This window comes from Bombina bombina, chromosome 5 (assembly GCF_027579735.1).
Source record: "Bombina bombina isolate aBomBom1 chromosome 5, aBomBom1.pri, whole genome shotgun sequence".
NCBI lineage: Eukaryota > Metazoa > Chordata > Amphibia > Anura > Bombinatoridae > Bombina > Bombina bombina.
Genome location: NC_069503.1, coordinates 753,028,817 through 753,045,389, shown reverse-complemented (window position 1 = coordinate 753,045,389; position 16,573 = coordinate 753,028,817). Strand labels below are relative to the sequence as shown.

Genomic DNA, 16,573 nt, shown 5'->3' with positions numbered 1-16,573 from the left:
GAATCCCTGGTCTCTTGATCCAGATTTAGTAGAGGGGACAAATCTGGGTAATCCCCATTCCACTGACTTAGCATGCATAATTGCAGGGGTCTGAGATGCAGGCGCGCAAATGGTACTATGTCCATTGCCGCTACCATTAAGCCGATTACTTCCATGCACTGAGCTACTGACGGGCGTGGAATGGAATGAAGGACACGGCAAGCATTTAAGAGTTTTGATAACCTGGCCTCCGTCAGGTAAATTTTCATTTCTACAGAATCTATCAGAGTCCCTAGGAAGGAGACTCTTGTGAGTGGTGATAGAGAACTCTTTTCCACGTTCACCTTCCACCCATGCGACCTCAGAAATGCCAGAACTATCTCTGTATGAGACTTGGCAATTTGAAAACTTGACGCTTGTATCAGAATGTCGTCTAGGTACGGCGCCACCGCTATGCCTCGCGGCCTTAGCACCGCTAGGAGTGAGCCCAGAACCTTTGTAAAAATTCTCGGGGCCGTAGCTAACCCGAAGGGAAGAGCTACAAACTGGTAATGCCTATTTAGAAAGGCAAATCTTAGGTACCGAAAATGATCTTTGTGAATCGGTATATGAAGGTAGGCATCCTTTAAATCTACTGTGGTCATATATTGACCCTCTTGGATCATGGGTAGGATGGTTCGAATAGTTTCCATTTTGAATGATGGAACTCTTAGGAATTTGTTTAAGATTTTTAGGTCCAAGATTGGTCTGAAGGTTCCCTTTTTCTTGTGAACCACAAACAGATTTGAGTAAAACCCTTGCCCTTGTTCCGTCCGCGGAACTGGGTGGATCACCCCCATTTCTAAGAGGTCTTGCACACAGCGTAGAAATGCCTCTTTCTTTATTTGGTTTGCTGATAACCTTGAAAGATGAAATCTCCCTTGTGGAGGAGAAGCTTTGAAGTCCAGAAGATATCCCTGAGATATGATCTCCAACGCCCAGGGATCCTGGACATCTCTTGCCCAAGCCTGGGCGAAGAGAGATAGTCTGCCCCCCACTAGATCCGTTTCCGGATCGGGGGCCCTCACTTCATGCTGTCTTAGGGGCAGAAGTAGGCTTTCTGGCCTGCTTGCCCTTGTTCCAGGGCTGGTTAGCTTTCCAGCTCTGTTTGTAACGAGCAACAGGTCCTTCCTGTTTTGGAGCGGAGGAAGTTGATGCTGCTCCTGCCTTGAAGTTACGAAAGGTACGAAAATTAGACTGTTTGGCCTTTGATTTGGCCCTGTCCTGAGGAAGAGTATGACCCTTACCTCCAGTAATGTCAGCAATAATTTCTTTCAAGCCGGGCCCGAATAAGGTCTGCCCTTTGAAAGGAATATTAAGCAATTTAGATGTCACGTCAGCTGACCAGGATTTAAGCCATAGCGCTCTGCGCGCCTGGATGGCGAATCCGGAGTTCTTAGCCGTTACTTTGGTTAAATGTACAACGGCATCAGAAACAAATGCATTAGCTAGCTTAAGTGCTTTAAGCTTGGCCATAATCTCATCCAATGGAGCTGTGCGAAATGCCTCTTCCAGAGACTCAAACCAGAATGCCGCAGCAGCAGTGACAGGTGCAATGCATGCAAGGGGCTGTAAGATAAAACCTTGTTGAACAAACATTTTCTTAAGGTAACCTTCTAATTTTTTATCCATTGGATCCGAAAAGGCACAACTATCCTCCACCGGGATAGTGGTACGTTTAGCTAAAGTAGAAACTGCTCCCTCCACCTTAGGGACCGTCTGCCATAAGTCTCGTGTGGTGGCGTCTATTGGAAACATTTTTCTAAATATCGGAGGAGGGGAAAAGGGCACACCGGGTCTATCCCACTCCTTGCTAATAATTTCTGTAAGCCTTTTAGGTATAGGAAAAACGTCAGTACACACCGGTACCGCAAAGTATCTATCCAACCTACATATTTTCTCTGGAATTGCAACCGTGTTACAATCATTCAGAGCCGCTAATACCTCCCCTAGCAATACACGGAGGTTCTCAAGCTTAAATTTAAAATTAGAAATCTCTGAATCCGGTCTCCCTGGATCAGATCCGTCACCCACAGAATGAAGCTCTCCGTCCTCATGTTCTGCAAATTGTGACGCAGTATCGGACATGGCTCTCACATCATCAGCGCGCTCTGTCCTTAACCCAGAGCTATCGCGCTTGCCTCTTAATTCAGGCAATTTAGATAATACCTCTGTCATAACAGCAGCCATGTCTTGCAAAGTGATTTGTATGGGCCTCTCTGATGTACTTGGCGCCACAATATCACGCGCCTCCTGAGCGGGAGGCGAAGGTACTGACACGTGAGGAGAGTTAGTCGGCATAACTTCCCCCCCCGTTGTCTGGTGATAATTTCTTTACAGATAAAATTTGACTTTTATTCAAAGTGATATCAATACAATTAGTACACATATTTCTGTGGGGCTCCACATTGGCCTTCAAACATAGTGAACAAACAGATTCATCTGTGTCAGACATGTTTAAACAGACTAGCAATGAGACTAGCAAGCTTGGAAAATACTTTCAAATAAGTTTACAAGCAAAATAAAAAACGCTACTGCGCCTTTAAGAAGCACAAAAAATCGTCACAGTTGAAATAACAATGAACCAAATCAGTTATAGCAACCAAATTTTCACAGTAAATGTATTAAGTTAGAAAAGCATTGCACCCACTAGCAAATGGATGATTAACCCCTTAATACCCAAAAACAGATAATCAATTTAACAATTAACGTTTTTATCACAGTCAAACACACTGTCACAGGTCTGCTGTGACTGATTACCTACCTCAAAATGAATTTTGAAGACCCCTGAGCTCTCTAGAGACGTCCTGGATCAAGGAGGAAGAAGCAGGAAGACTGTAACTGAATTTTTACTGCGCAAAAAAGCGCTAAAATAGGCCCCTCCCACTCATATTACAGCAGTGGGAACCTCAGTTAATCGTTTCTATATAGAAATAAACGACAGCCATGTGGAAAATCATGCCCCAAAAGATTTATCACCAAAGTACCTCACAAAAAAAAAAAACGAACATGCCAGTAAACGTTTTAAACATGCACTTTAAAAGTTAGGTAGTGTTATTAATAAGCCTGCTACCAGTCGCTTCTACTGCAGTTAAGGCTCATACATTACCTCAGTATTAACAGTATTTTCTTAGTCAATTCCATTCCTTAGAAAATTACTTATTGTACATGCATTCATCAGCCTGATACCAGTCGCTACTGCATTTAAGGCTGTACTTACATTACATCGGTATCAGCAGTATTTTCTTAGTCAATTCCATTCCTTAGAAAAGTAATTTACTGCACATACCTTGTTTGCAGGATTCCCCACACGCTATTCCCTTTCTGAAAGTTACCCCACTGCTCAGAATATGCGAGAACAGCCAGTGGATCTTAGTTACTTCTGCTAAGATCATAGAAAACGCAGGCAGATTCTTCTTCCAAATACTGCCTGAGAACAAACAGCACGCTCCGGTGCTATTTAAAATAACAAACTTTTGATTGAAGAAATAAACTAAGTATAAAAAACACCACAGACCTCTCACAACGTCCTATCTAGTTGAGTTGCAAGAGAATGACTGGATATGACATGTGAGGGGAGGAGCTATATAGCAGCTCTGCTTGGGTGATCCTCTTGCAACTTCCTGTTGGGAAGGGAATATATCCCATAAGTAATGGATGACCCGTGGACTGAATACACTTAACAAGAGAAAGATAGATAATCCCTTAATTACCAATTCCCCAGTTCTGCATAACCAACACAGTTATAATTATACACGTTTTACCTCTGTTATTACCTTGTATCTAAGCATCAGCAGACTGCCCCCTTATTTCAGGTCTTTTGACAGACTTGCATTTTAGCCAATCAGAGCTGTCTCCATGGTAAATTCACGTGCATGAGCTCAATGTTATCTATATGAAACACGTGAACTAATAACCTCTAGTGGTGAGAAACTATCAACATGCATTTAGATTAGAGGCGGCCTTCAAGGTCTAAGAAATTAGCATCTGAACCTCCTAGGTTTAGCTTTCAACTAAGAATACCAAGAGAGCAAAGCAAAATTGGTGATAAAAGTAAAATGGAAAGTTGTTTAAAATTACATGCCCTATTTGAAACATGAAAGTTTTTTTTGGACTTGACTGTCCCTTTAAGTAATTTATTACTACTAATAAGGGACTATAGGCCTAGTGCGGTCACTCCCAGAGTAAAGTAAATACCTTAACACAAACCCATAAACTTACCAACCATATGAAAAAACACAAAGTTACCAGACCAGAGGAAAAGACCAGATGCTGGTCGCATGTATTAAAGAGAACATACTAAAAACTGACTAACGTTTTAACAAAGAATGGTGACAAGTGAGCCCCTAACTACTCAGGACAGCCAGAGGCCCTGCTGGAGGTTTCTACGGAGCATGCTCCATCCAAATAGAGGCAATGAAGTTTCAGGAGTTCTCATAACCTAGACTAAACGATAGAAGGGCACTCCAGGTCACCACCTGAAGTATCTGCCTCTTCCCAGCAGCCTGGCCATCACTCCCCCCCCCCCCAACATCTCTGACGTCAACAATGGCCACGACCTCCCACTGCTAGAGTGTGGTAGTTACTCCAAGCCATAGTGGGCCCCAGACATTACCCGGCCGTTTTAACAAGTTAATTGATCTAGGCAGAGCCAAATCTTAAAGATCACGTTCTTACAAAGTGAAGGTTGAGTAACCCTATCTGAGCCATGGTAAAAAGTAATAGCAACCCTATGAAAGCTGTAAATATGCACACTGCCATACTTAACATCTGTGAGGTAGGGTATCTTGCAGATCTTCCAGAGGAGAAGAGGATCAGGCCTGATACAACTCCTGCTTATGAAGGGTAAGTCTGTCTACACCCTGAACTGCAATAAAGTTGCAAATGCACACGCCTCATCCTCTTTCCTTTCCCTACAGAACATAACCCTTAATAGGCTCTAAGCCTATCTGGCTCTAGACTTAAATGTTTTGCTAAAATTACAAGAAAGTGGCTAAAATTCCTCTAATTTTTCAATTAGCAGTTACTAATGAATAATATAGGATATAATCCTAATTCTGGTGTTTTGAGAAGGTGAACTGATGCTAAATGTTTAATATATTTAGTAAATTAAGTATCCCATGCATGCTATACAAAATCACACAAAACAAATAAAGTTTGAATTTGTTTTCAAAAATGGCTTGGTATGTTGAAAAAAAAAAAAAAAAATAAGGCATGATTTGTGTAAATAGGTACCTTACACACAAAGCATTTAAAAAACATAATTTATGCTTACCTGATAAATTCATTTCTTCTGTTGTGTGATCAGTCCACGGGTCATCATTACTTCTGGGATATTATCTGCTCCCCTACAGGAAGTGCAAGAGGATTCACCCAGCAGAGTTGCTATATAGCTCCTCCCCTCTACGTCACCTCCAGTCATTCGACCAAAGACCAACGAGAAAGGAGAAGCCAAGGGTGTAGTGGTGACTGGAGTATAATTTAAAAAAATATTTACCTGCCTTAAAAAACAGGGCGGGCCGTGGACTGATCACACAACAGAAGAAATGAATTTATCAGGTAAGCATAAATTATGTTTTCTTCTGTTATGTGTGATCAGTCCACGGGTCATCATTACTTCTGGGATACCAATACCAAAGCAAAAGTACACGGATGACGGGAGGGATAGGCAGGCTCATTATACAGAAGGAACCACTGCCTGAAGAACCTTTCTCCCAAAAATAGCCTCCGAAGAAGCAAAAGTGTCAAATTTGTAAAATTTGGAAAAAGTATGAAGCGAAGACCAAGTTGCAGCCTTGCAAATCTGTTCAACAGAGGCCTCATTCTTAAAGGCCCAAGTGGAAGCCACAGCTCTAGTAGAATGAGCTGTAATTCTTTCAGGAGGCTGCTGTCCAGCAGTCTCATAGGCTAAACGAATTATGCTACGAAGCCAGAAGGAGAGAGAGGTAGCCGAAGCCTTATGACCTCTCCTCTGACCAGAGTACACGACAAACAGGGAAGACGTTTGTCGAAAATCCTTAGTTGCCTGCAAGTAAAACTTGAGGGCACGAACTACATCCAGATTGTGTAGAAGACGTTCCTTCTTTGAAGAAGGATTTGGACACAAGGATGGAACAACAATTTCTTGATTGATATTCCTGTTAGTGACTACCTTAGGTAAGAACCCAGGTTTAGTACGCAGAACTACCTTGTCTGAGTGAAAGATCAGATAAGGAGAATCACAATGTAAGGCTGATAATTCAGAGACTCTTCGAGCCGAGGAAATAGCCATTAAAAACAGAACTTTCCAAGATAACAATTTTATATCAATGGAATGAAGGGGCTCAAACGGAACGCCCTGTAAAACGTTAAGAACTAAGTTTAAACTCCATGGCGGAGCTACAGTTTTAAACACAGGCTTGATCCTAGCTAAAGCCTGACAAAAAGCCTGGACGTCTGGATTTTCTGACAGACGCTTGTGTAACAAGATGGACAGAGCTGAGATCTGTCCCTTTAATGAGCTAGCCGATAAACCCTTTTCTAAACCTTCTTGTAGAAAGGACAATATCCTAGGAATCCTAACCTTACTCCAGGAGTAATCTTTGGATTCACACCAGTATAGGTATTTACGCCATATTTTATGGTAAATCTTTCTGGTAACAGGCTTCCTAGCCTGTATCAGGGTATCAATAACCGACTCAGAAAAACCACGTTTTGATAAAATCAAGCGTTCAATTTCCAAGCAGTCAGCTTCAGAGAAGTTAGATTTTGATGTTTGAATGGACCCTGTATCAGAAGGTCCTGTCTTAGAGGTAGAGACCAAGGTGGACAGGATGACATGTCCACTAGATCTGCATACCAAGTCCTGCGTGGCCATGCAGGTGCTATTAGAATCACTGATGCTCTCTCCTGTTTGATTTTGGCAATCAATCGAGGAAGCAGCGGGAAGGGTGGAAACACATAAGCTATCCCGAAGTTCCAAGGTGCTGTCAAAGCATCTATCAGAACCGCTCCCGGATCCCTGGATCTGGATCCGTAGTGAGGAAGTTTGGCGTTCTGGCGAGACGCCATGAGATCTATCTCTGGTTTGCCCCAACGTCGAAGTATTTGGGCAAAGACCTCCGGATGAAGTTCCCACTCCCCCGGATGAAAAGTCTGGCGACTCAAGAAATCCGCCTCCCAGTTCTCCACTCCCGGGATGTGGATTGCTGACAGGTGGCACGAGTGAGACTCTGCCCAGCGAATTATCTTTGATACTTCCATCATTGCTAGGGAGCTTCTTGTCCCTCCTTGATGGTTGATGTACGCTACAGTCGTGATGTTGTCCGACTGAAACCTGATGAATCCCCGAGTTTTTAACTGGGGCCAAGTCAGAAGGGTATTGAGAACTGCTCTCAATTCCAGAATGTTTATTGGTAGGAGACTTTCCTCCTGACTCCATTGTCCCTGAGCCTTCAGAGAATTCCAGACAGCGCCCCAACCTAGAAGGCTGGCGTCTGTTGTTACAATTGTCCAGTCCGGCCTGCTGAATGGCATCCCCCTGGACAGATGTGGCCGAGAAAGCCACCATAGAAGAGAGTTTCTGGTCTCTTGATCCAGATTCAGAGTAGGGGACAAGTCTGAATAATCCCCGTTCCACTGACTTAGCATGCACAATTGCAGCGGTCTGAGATGTATACGTGCAAAGGGAACTATGTCCATTGCTGCTACCATTAAGCCGATCACCTCCATGCATTGAGCTACTGACGGGAGTTGAATGGAATGAAGGACACGGCATGCATTTAGAAGCTTTGTTAATCTGTCTTCTGTCAGATAAATCTTCATTTCCACAGAATCTATAAGAGTCCCTAAGAATGGAACTCTTGTGAGAGGAAAAAGAGAACTCTTCTTTTCGTTCACTTTCCATCCATGCGACCTTAGAAATGCCAGAACTAACTCTGTATGAGACTTGGCAGTTTGAAAGCTTGAAGCTTGTATCAGAATGTCGTCTAGGTACGGAGCTACCGAAATTCCTCGCGGTCTTAGTACCGCCAGAAGGGCACCCAGAACCTTTGTGAAGATTCTTGGAGCCGTAGCCAACCCGAATGGAAGAGCTACAAACTGGTAATGCCTGTCTAAGAAGGCAAACCTTAGATACCGGTAATGATCCTTGTGAATCGGTATGTGAAGGTAAGCATCCTTTAAATCCACTGTGGTCATGTACTGACCCTTTTGGATCATGGGTAAGATTGTCCGAATAGTTTCCATTTTGAATGATGGAACTCTTAGGAATTTGTTTAGGATCTTTAAATCCAAGATTGGCCTGAAAGTTCCCTCTTTTTTGGGAACCACAAACAGGTTTGAGTAAAACCCTTGTCCTTGTTCCGACCGCGGAACTGGATGGATCACTCCCATTAATAACAGATCTTGTACACAGCGTAGAAACGCTTCTTTCTTTATCTGGTTTGTTGACAACCTTGACAGATGAAATCTCCCTCTTGGGGGGGAGAATTTGAAGTCTAGAAGGTATCCCTGAGATATGATCTCTAGCGCCCAGGGATCCTGAACATCTCTTGCCCAAGCCTGGGCGAAGAAAGAGAGTCTGCCCCCCACTAGATCCGGTCCCGGATCGGGGGCCCTCGGTTCATGCTGTCTTTGGGGCAGCAGCAGGTTTCCTGGCCTGCTTGCCCTTGTTCCAGGACTGGTTAGGTTTCCAGCCTTGTCTGTAACGAGCAACAGCTCCTTCCTGTTTTGGTGCAGTGGAAGTTGGTGCTGCTCCTGCTTTGAAATTCCGAAAGGGACGAAAATTAGACTGTCTAGCCTTAGCTTTGGCTTTGTCTTGAGGCAGGGCGTGACCCTTACCTCCTGTAATGTCAGCGATAATTTCTTTCAAACCGGGCCCAAATAAAGTTTGCCCCTTGAAAGGTATATTAAGTAATTTGGACTTAGAAGTTACATCAGCTGACCAGGATTTTAGCCACAGCGCCCTACGTGCCTGAATGGCGAATCCTGAGTTCTTAGCCGTAAGTTTGGTTAAATGTACTACGGCCTCCGAAATGAATGAATTAGCTAGTTTAAGGACTCTAAGCCTGTCCGTAATGTCGTCCAGCGTAGCTGAACTAAGGTTCTCTTCCAGAGACTCAATCCAAAATGCTGCCGCAGCCGTAATCGGCGCGATGCATGCAAGGGGTTGTAATATAAAACCTTGTTGAACAAACATTTTCTTAAGGTAACCCTCTAATTTCTTATCCATAGGATCTGAAAAAGCACAGCTATCCTCCACCGGGATAGTGGTGCGCTTAGCTAAAGTAGAAACTGCTCCCTCCACCCTAGGGACCGTTTGCCATAAGTCCCGTGTGGTGGCGTCTATTGGAAACATCTTTCTAAATATTGGAGGGGGTGAGAACGGCACACCGGGTCTATCCCACTCCTTAGTAACAATTTCAGTTAATCTCTTAGGTATAGGAAAAACGTCAGTACTCGCCGGTACCGCAAAGTATTTATCCAACCTACACAATTTCTCTGGTATTGCAACAGTGTTACAATCATTAAGAGCCGCTAAAACCTCCCCTAGTAATACACGGAGGTTTTCCAATTTAAATTTAAAATTTGAAATATCTGAATCCAATCTGCTTGGATCAGAACCGTCACCCACAGAATGAAGCTCTCCGTCCTCATGCTCTGCAAGCTGTGACGCAGTATCAGACATGGCCCTAGAATTATCAGCGCACTCTGTTCTCACCCCAGAGTGATCACGCTTGCCTCTTAGTTCTGGTAATTTAGCCAAAACTTCAGTCATAACAGTAGCCATATCTTGTAATGTTATCTGTAATGGCTGCCCAGATGTACTAGGCGCCATAATATCACGCACCTCCCGGGCGGGAGATGCAGGTACTGACACGTGAGGTGAGTTAGACGGCATAACTCTCCCCTCGCTGTTAGGTGAAATTTGTTCAATTTGTACAGATTGGCTTTTATTTAAAGTAGCATCAATACAGTTAGTACATAAATTTCTATTGGGCTCCACCTTGGCATTGGAACAAATGACACAGGTATCTTCCTCTGAATCAGACATGTTTAACACACTAGCAATAAAAACATGCAACTTGGTTACAATCTTATTTAACAAAAACGTATTGTGCCTCAAAGAAGCACTAAACGATTAAATGACAGTTGAAATAATGAACTGAAAAACAGTTAAAGCATCAATCTTTAAAAAAACAACACAACTTTTAGCAAAGGTTTGTTCCCATTAGCAAAGTAACACTAATTAAAATTGTAACAACGTTTGAAATCACAGTCACTATATAAGTCTCACAGCTCTGCTGAGAGAATCTACCTCCCTTCAAAGAAGTTTGAAGACCCCTGAGTTCTGTTAGAGATGAACCGGATCATGCAGAAATACAAGAGTAACTGACTGGGAATTTTTGATGCGTAGCAAAGAGCGCCAAAAAAACGGCCCCTCCCCCTCATACACAGCAGTGAGAGAGAAACGAAACTGTCATAATTAAAACAAGTAACTGCCAAGTGGAAAAATAATGCCCAAATATTTATTCACTCAGTACCTCAGAAATGCAAACGATTCTACATTCCAGCAAAAACGTTTAACATGAGAATACCAATTAAAAGGTTTAATGCACTTTTACAGAGTAATTCCGGTGAAAACCATCCCCAGAATACTGAAGTGTAGAGTATACATACATGTCATTATAACGGTATGGCAGGATTTTCTCATCAATTCCATTCAGAAAATAAAAACTGCTACATACCTCAATGCAGATTCAACTGCCCGCTGTCCCCTGATCTGAAGCTTTTACCTCCCTCAGATGGCCGAGAAACAGCAATATGATCTTAACTACTCCGGCTAAAATCATAATAAAAACTCTGGTAGATTCTTCTTCAAACTCTGCCAGAGAGGTAATAACACGCTCCGGTGCTATTGTAAAATAACAAACTTTTGATTGAAGTTATAAAAACTAAGTATAATCACCATAGTCCTCTCACACCTCCTATCTAGTCTTTGGGTGCAAGAGAATGACTGGAGGTGACGTAGAGGGGAGGAGCTATATAGCAACTCTGCTGGGTGAATCCTCTTGCACTTCCTGTAGGGGAGCAGATAATATCCCAGAAGTAATGATGACCCGTGGACTGATCACACATAACAGAAGAAATGAAGTTTAAATGCAAGAGTGCAAACAGCTACAAAAGGCTTCAGTATTTAAGGGGTTAAGCTATGGAAGTAAAATTGATGGTTTGAAGGATATTTGCATTTGGAATTACTGTTTACTTACATTGTTACACTAAGTCTTTTTATATTTGCATAGCAATTTCACACTGTCAGTTAGCACAACAAAATATTATGGTTTTGCAAATGAAAATCTCTTCTTGGCTGCATCCTTTGAAAAGCCTGGAGGAATTAATGTTCCTGGCCTTTTGCTCTGTGGAGAATAATGCATCATGGGTTACATTTTATCATACTTAATATATGACAGAGGTACAATAGACTCTGGAAAGGTGGAAGAGCACAATTGTCAGATGTATTTTACAACTATTTTTACAGCTATTGAAGCAAAATAAATAATGAGAGCATATTGCAATTTGCCTTATTTACATTTTTATGGGAATTAAATGTTATGTTCAGTGTTACGTTATGGGCAAAACTGATTTGGAGTTAAAGTTTAGTTGTAGCAACAATTTTAAATTCCAATATGATGCTATTGGAAACTTTTAGTCAACCAACAACTGAACAGTTCTGATAAAAAAATTGTCAGATAGACAAACCATATAGCAGTCTAGTAATCAGAGGAACTAAAATGCTTTGAAAACGTCTGGTAGCAGACTATAAAAACTTTGTTTGGGGCATTTACATTACTGATCTTCACTCCATATTGAAACAGGTTCACATAATTATGGCAGATGTCAAAATTGTATTTTCCACATCACACCAAAAATACAGAAGATGACCTCAGGTCATCCTTCTGGAGGCAGCTCTTCCACTACGTAGAGACAGGATCCAATTAATTGGAGACTGAGATATAGACATAGCTAGAGACACACACACACACACACACAATTGCAATAATCAAATGATTAGCACATTAGAGCAATTTACTATTGCACTATTATGTCTCAAGATCCTGAGCTCTTAAACCATAGATTCCCAGATATTTTAGATGTGAGAACGCAGGCATTAATGAAAATATATTTATGATTGAATTATCAAATTCTGTTTGTTCCGCTCTACTATATTATTGGAACTTGCTGTGCAAAATAATAGGGAAATATTTTAATTGTATTTAGTACAGTAAGCCTGTTTCAGATACTCTGTACATTACAAGGTTACTCACCAAAACAGTATCCTTAATATATTGGCTACCAGAAGCATCAAACATACATAAGTGGAGAATCCCTCTGCATTCTGAGTTCTTCGAATATCTCTATATTGAGGTATATATGGTACTATTCCTCCAAAGATCATGGCAGCAGATGCACCCCAAGATACCAGCCGATGTAAAGTGGCCACAAGAAACTCCATGCTTTCGCCTTCCATCAAGTATCTGTGGTTGGAGGCTGTCACTTTGGCTCTCCCTCTCAGCTCTTCCCAAGGAACACTCAGTATAAAGGATTATTGGGAAATTTCCAGTTAAACCAACGAGCTGCCAGGATTTAGTATCCCATGGTACAAGCTACAAGAAAAAGAAATACAAAGTATAATTAATTATGTTTAAAAATAAGATATAGAGAAATTCAAGAATCTTAATACAAATTTCTTAAAATTGTATCGAAGGTTCCCAAAATTTAATACAACAAAGAATGAAATTCACACAGCGCTACCCCCGTAGTTATCTAAGCTGTACCAATAGATAGCTTTCCCCAAATGCTATCAAATAAATAGCAAGACAAATTGAAATATAGGAACAGCGCTAAAAACAAACTACAACCAATGAAAATAAGTATTTATTTAGAAGCAAGGTTATATTACCTTAAAAACAAGCTGCCATATACTTGTTATTAAAAAGTATAGGAATTCTAAAGTGACCGGTCACTTGTCTAAAATCAATCAGTATACATATTATTCTATATAAAAAACTGCATAGATAAAATAGCTGTAAATATGTTGGTACATGAAAATCCTAAATACAATAAAGTGGTAAGATCAGGATCTAGTCCAATAAATCTCCAAACAATGGCTGGAGCAAATATTACGTACACACATGTGCTAGGTCTAAGTCAAGTCGTGGTGTATTTAGTGGCTATTTTTGTACATTCAAGTATTTGCCTTTGAACTTGTAGAAATTGTTTCCCTTATATCAGGTATGATGTTATAGTGAAGTTCAACAATGTAACTTGTCACTTGAAGTTCAAACCCCCCCACTATGCGGGTATAAGGGAAATTCACGCAAGGTGTCTTTTGAAGATATAGAGTCTTTCTCACTCGTTGATAAACTGTGTCTCTGTAGTGTAAAGAACACTTACTTGAATCCTCCAATATGTGTTTCTTACCAGCCTGGTCCAGTGGTATACTCACACACACCTCCCTCAGCGTGTATTACTCCACTCTTCTTGCGGGTTGCGGCGTTGTGGTTCAGCGTTGAATGACAACGCCGCAAACCCGCAAGACGAGTGGAGTAATACTCCACCTGGTTTGTAGTAAAAAAAAAAAAATGTTCAAGCAATACTGCCAATATGTACTTTGTCCAATTAAAATGCTGCTGAAGAGATATAAAAGCATCTATTTAAGTACAAAGGTTTATACAATTGCATAATATTTTAAGAAAAAAAAACAATTTACGTTTTGTGAAAACAGTATTCCTTCATGCTCTGAAAGCCACGGCTGCCTTAAGTTCTATAACAACTCTAAAGCAAGCTCTCTAGCACTAGTCCTATGGCGGCTCTATAACAGCTGCAGGTATGATTTCACACATCTGGGAACCATTACATGCATAAAGCAAGCTCTCTAGCACTAGTCCTATGGCGGCTCTATAACAGCTGCAGGTATGATTTCACACATCTGGGAACCATTACATGCATAAAGCAAGCTCTCAAGCACTAGTCCTATGGCGGCTCTATAACAGCTGCAGGTATGGTTTCACACATCTGGGAACCATTACATGCATAAAGCAAGCTCTCTAGCACTAGTCCTATGGCGGCTCTATAACAGCTGCAGGTATGGTTTCACACATCTTGGAACCATTACATGCATAAAGCAAGCTCTCTAGCACTAGTCCTATGGCGGCTCTATAACAGCTGCAGGTATGGTTTCACACATCTGGGAACCATTACATGCATAAAGCAAGCTCTCTAGCACTAGTCCTATGGCGGCTCTATAACAGCTGCAGGTATGGTTTCACACATCTAGGAACCATTACATGCATAAAGCAAGCTCTCTAGCACTAGTCCTATGGCGGCTCTATAACAGCTACAGGTATGGTTTCACACATCTGGGAACCATTACATGCATAAAGCAAGCTCTCTAGCACTAGTCCTATGGCGGCTCTATAACAGCTGCAGGTATGGTTTCACACATCTGGGAACCATTACATGCATAAAGCAAGCTCTCTAGCACTAGTCCTATGGCGGCTCTATAACAGCTGCAGGTATGGTTTCACACATCTAGGAACCATTACATGTATAAAGCATGGGCACTGTCAGGCTCTGCTTTCTGCATGCAGCTCTGGACACTCTAAGAAGAAGGTGCTTAGCATGGTCAGTTGTTTTGGCTGCTTGTTATACTGGGAGGATTTGCAGTACTGAGGTTAATGGGGTGGCTTAAGAAGAGTGCTCTGTGGCTCTCACTGAAGATGATAGCCAGGGCCGCCATCAGGGGGTGACAGGGGTGACTCCTGTCAGGGGCCCAATGGGCTAGGGTGGCCCCATGAGGCAAGAACTAAAAAAAAAAAATTTTTTTTTTTTACATTTTGGCAGCCACCAGTGGGTACTACAGCAAAGTGCTAATTGAGCATGGGAAATGTTATTACAAGGAGTAAAGTATTAGCATTTGAGAGGATTTCTGAGTGTGCACTAAACCGCTATGCACAGTGTGAGACAGACTTGGCACTTTGTTTGTAGAGTGTGTGCCTGAGTCAGACGGCTGATCACTTTCATTTGCAGAGGAGGAAGGAATTACTTAGCAAATGTTTTTTATTTCTTTGTGCAATTTAAGATTGTAACTTCAGTGTGGTAGTAGTTGTATGGTGGGGCCAGGGGTCCATAAAAACACATTTTTTTTAGCAGCAGTGTATTTATGATTATTTGACAATGCTGTAGAAATTCTATATTTAAAACCATGCAGAAATGTTTCCTCCTCAATACACAAATGATATATATTACATTCCAGTTTACTGCCCCTTTATGCAAGGACTTTCCAGATACAGGATTTTTACATCTGCATAACATGTTATACTCTCAGACTAAGATTGCTCAATGTTGGAAATGAGACAGGTTAACTTAAAACTGTTCAGTTTACTCTACAGCTGACTTAATTTTGAAATTCATACCAACAAGCTTAAATCCTGCATTTAACCAGATCTAATGGTATGAGTACCACAGTTTATGGTTCCACCAAGACCATATAGAGAAAAGCATTTTCAAACTCCACAAGTACAGCTGACAGATGGGAACATTTGTACACTATATTTGAAGTGGTGCTCTTGGTTGGGGAAAACATGTCAACCTTTTAAAAGTACTTTTCTTCATCTAGCCATCTACCCAGATCATTAATGTACAATTTTGAATTCACAGAATTATTTTTGTTTGCACATTTACAAATATGATTCTTTAAAAAGTGATCTCTTAATTTCTGCATTTTTTTTTATCATGCATGTCACACACTGTTGATTTAGGGGATGCAAGGTGCATAAATGTTTCCTCCTGTGAGTGTTTCTGTGGGTGTCTGTGTTTATGTCTTTGTGCTTTGGTTTGTGTCTCTATGAGTGTGTATGTATTTTTTTCTGTTGGTTTCTCTGTGAGGGTGGGTGCGTATGTCTTTGTGCATTTTCTGTGGATGTCTGTGAGGGTGTGTGCATATGTCTTTGAGCTTTTTCTATGGGTGTCCCTGTGAGGGTGGGCGTGTGTTTGTCTTTGTGTATTTTCTCTGGATGCCTCTGTGAGGGTGGGTGTGTGTCTGTTCTGTGGATGTCTCTGTGAGGGTGTGTTTGTGTGTGTATATATGTCTGTGTTTTCTGTGGGTGTCTCTGTGAGGGTGTGTGTATGTCTTTGTGTGTTTTCTGTGGATGTCTCAGTGAGGGTGTGTATGTATGTCTTTCTGTTTTTCTATGGGTGTCTCTGTGTGTGTGTGTGTATGTCTTGTGTGTTTTCTGAGGCTGTCTCTGTTGGTGTTTCCTTGGGTGTATGTGCAAGTTTGAGTTTGTGTGTGTGTGTGTGTCCATTGTCTGTTCCTTTTTAGGACATTTTGACCTTACTACTGATTATTCACATCTTTCTACAGACTTTGAGACTGAGACCTTTCCGGAAGTCACCAATCTACCATTTAACCTTTAAATTATTGTTTAGGCAGTTCAGGGCCCTTCCTTTCAGCCACTGCATGCTGTTGTCATCATTTAGTTGGCATCTTCCTTTACAAAAAGATAATCAGAAC

The 16,573-nt window shown here is 41.5% G+C and overlaps 1 protein-coding gene across 2 annotated transcripts in view; it reads right to left on the bottom strand.

Moving 5' to 3' along the window:
* The window catches only part of SLC66A2 (solute carrier family 66 member 2), a 490,515-nt gene that overhangs the window by 403,967 nt on the left and 69,975 nt on the right, over positions 1 to 16,573 (bottom strand). For both annotated transcript variants that reach the window (XM_053714832.1, XM_053714833.1), the window contains exon 2: positions 12,324 to 12,662. In XM_053714832.1, the coding sequence (XP_053570807.1) occupies positions 12,324 to 12,526 (203 nt within the window). In that variant the 5' untranslated portion in view covers positions 12,527 to 12,662. The remainder of the gene's footprint in view (positions 1 to 12,323; positions 12,663 to 16,573) is intronic.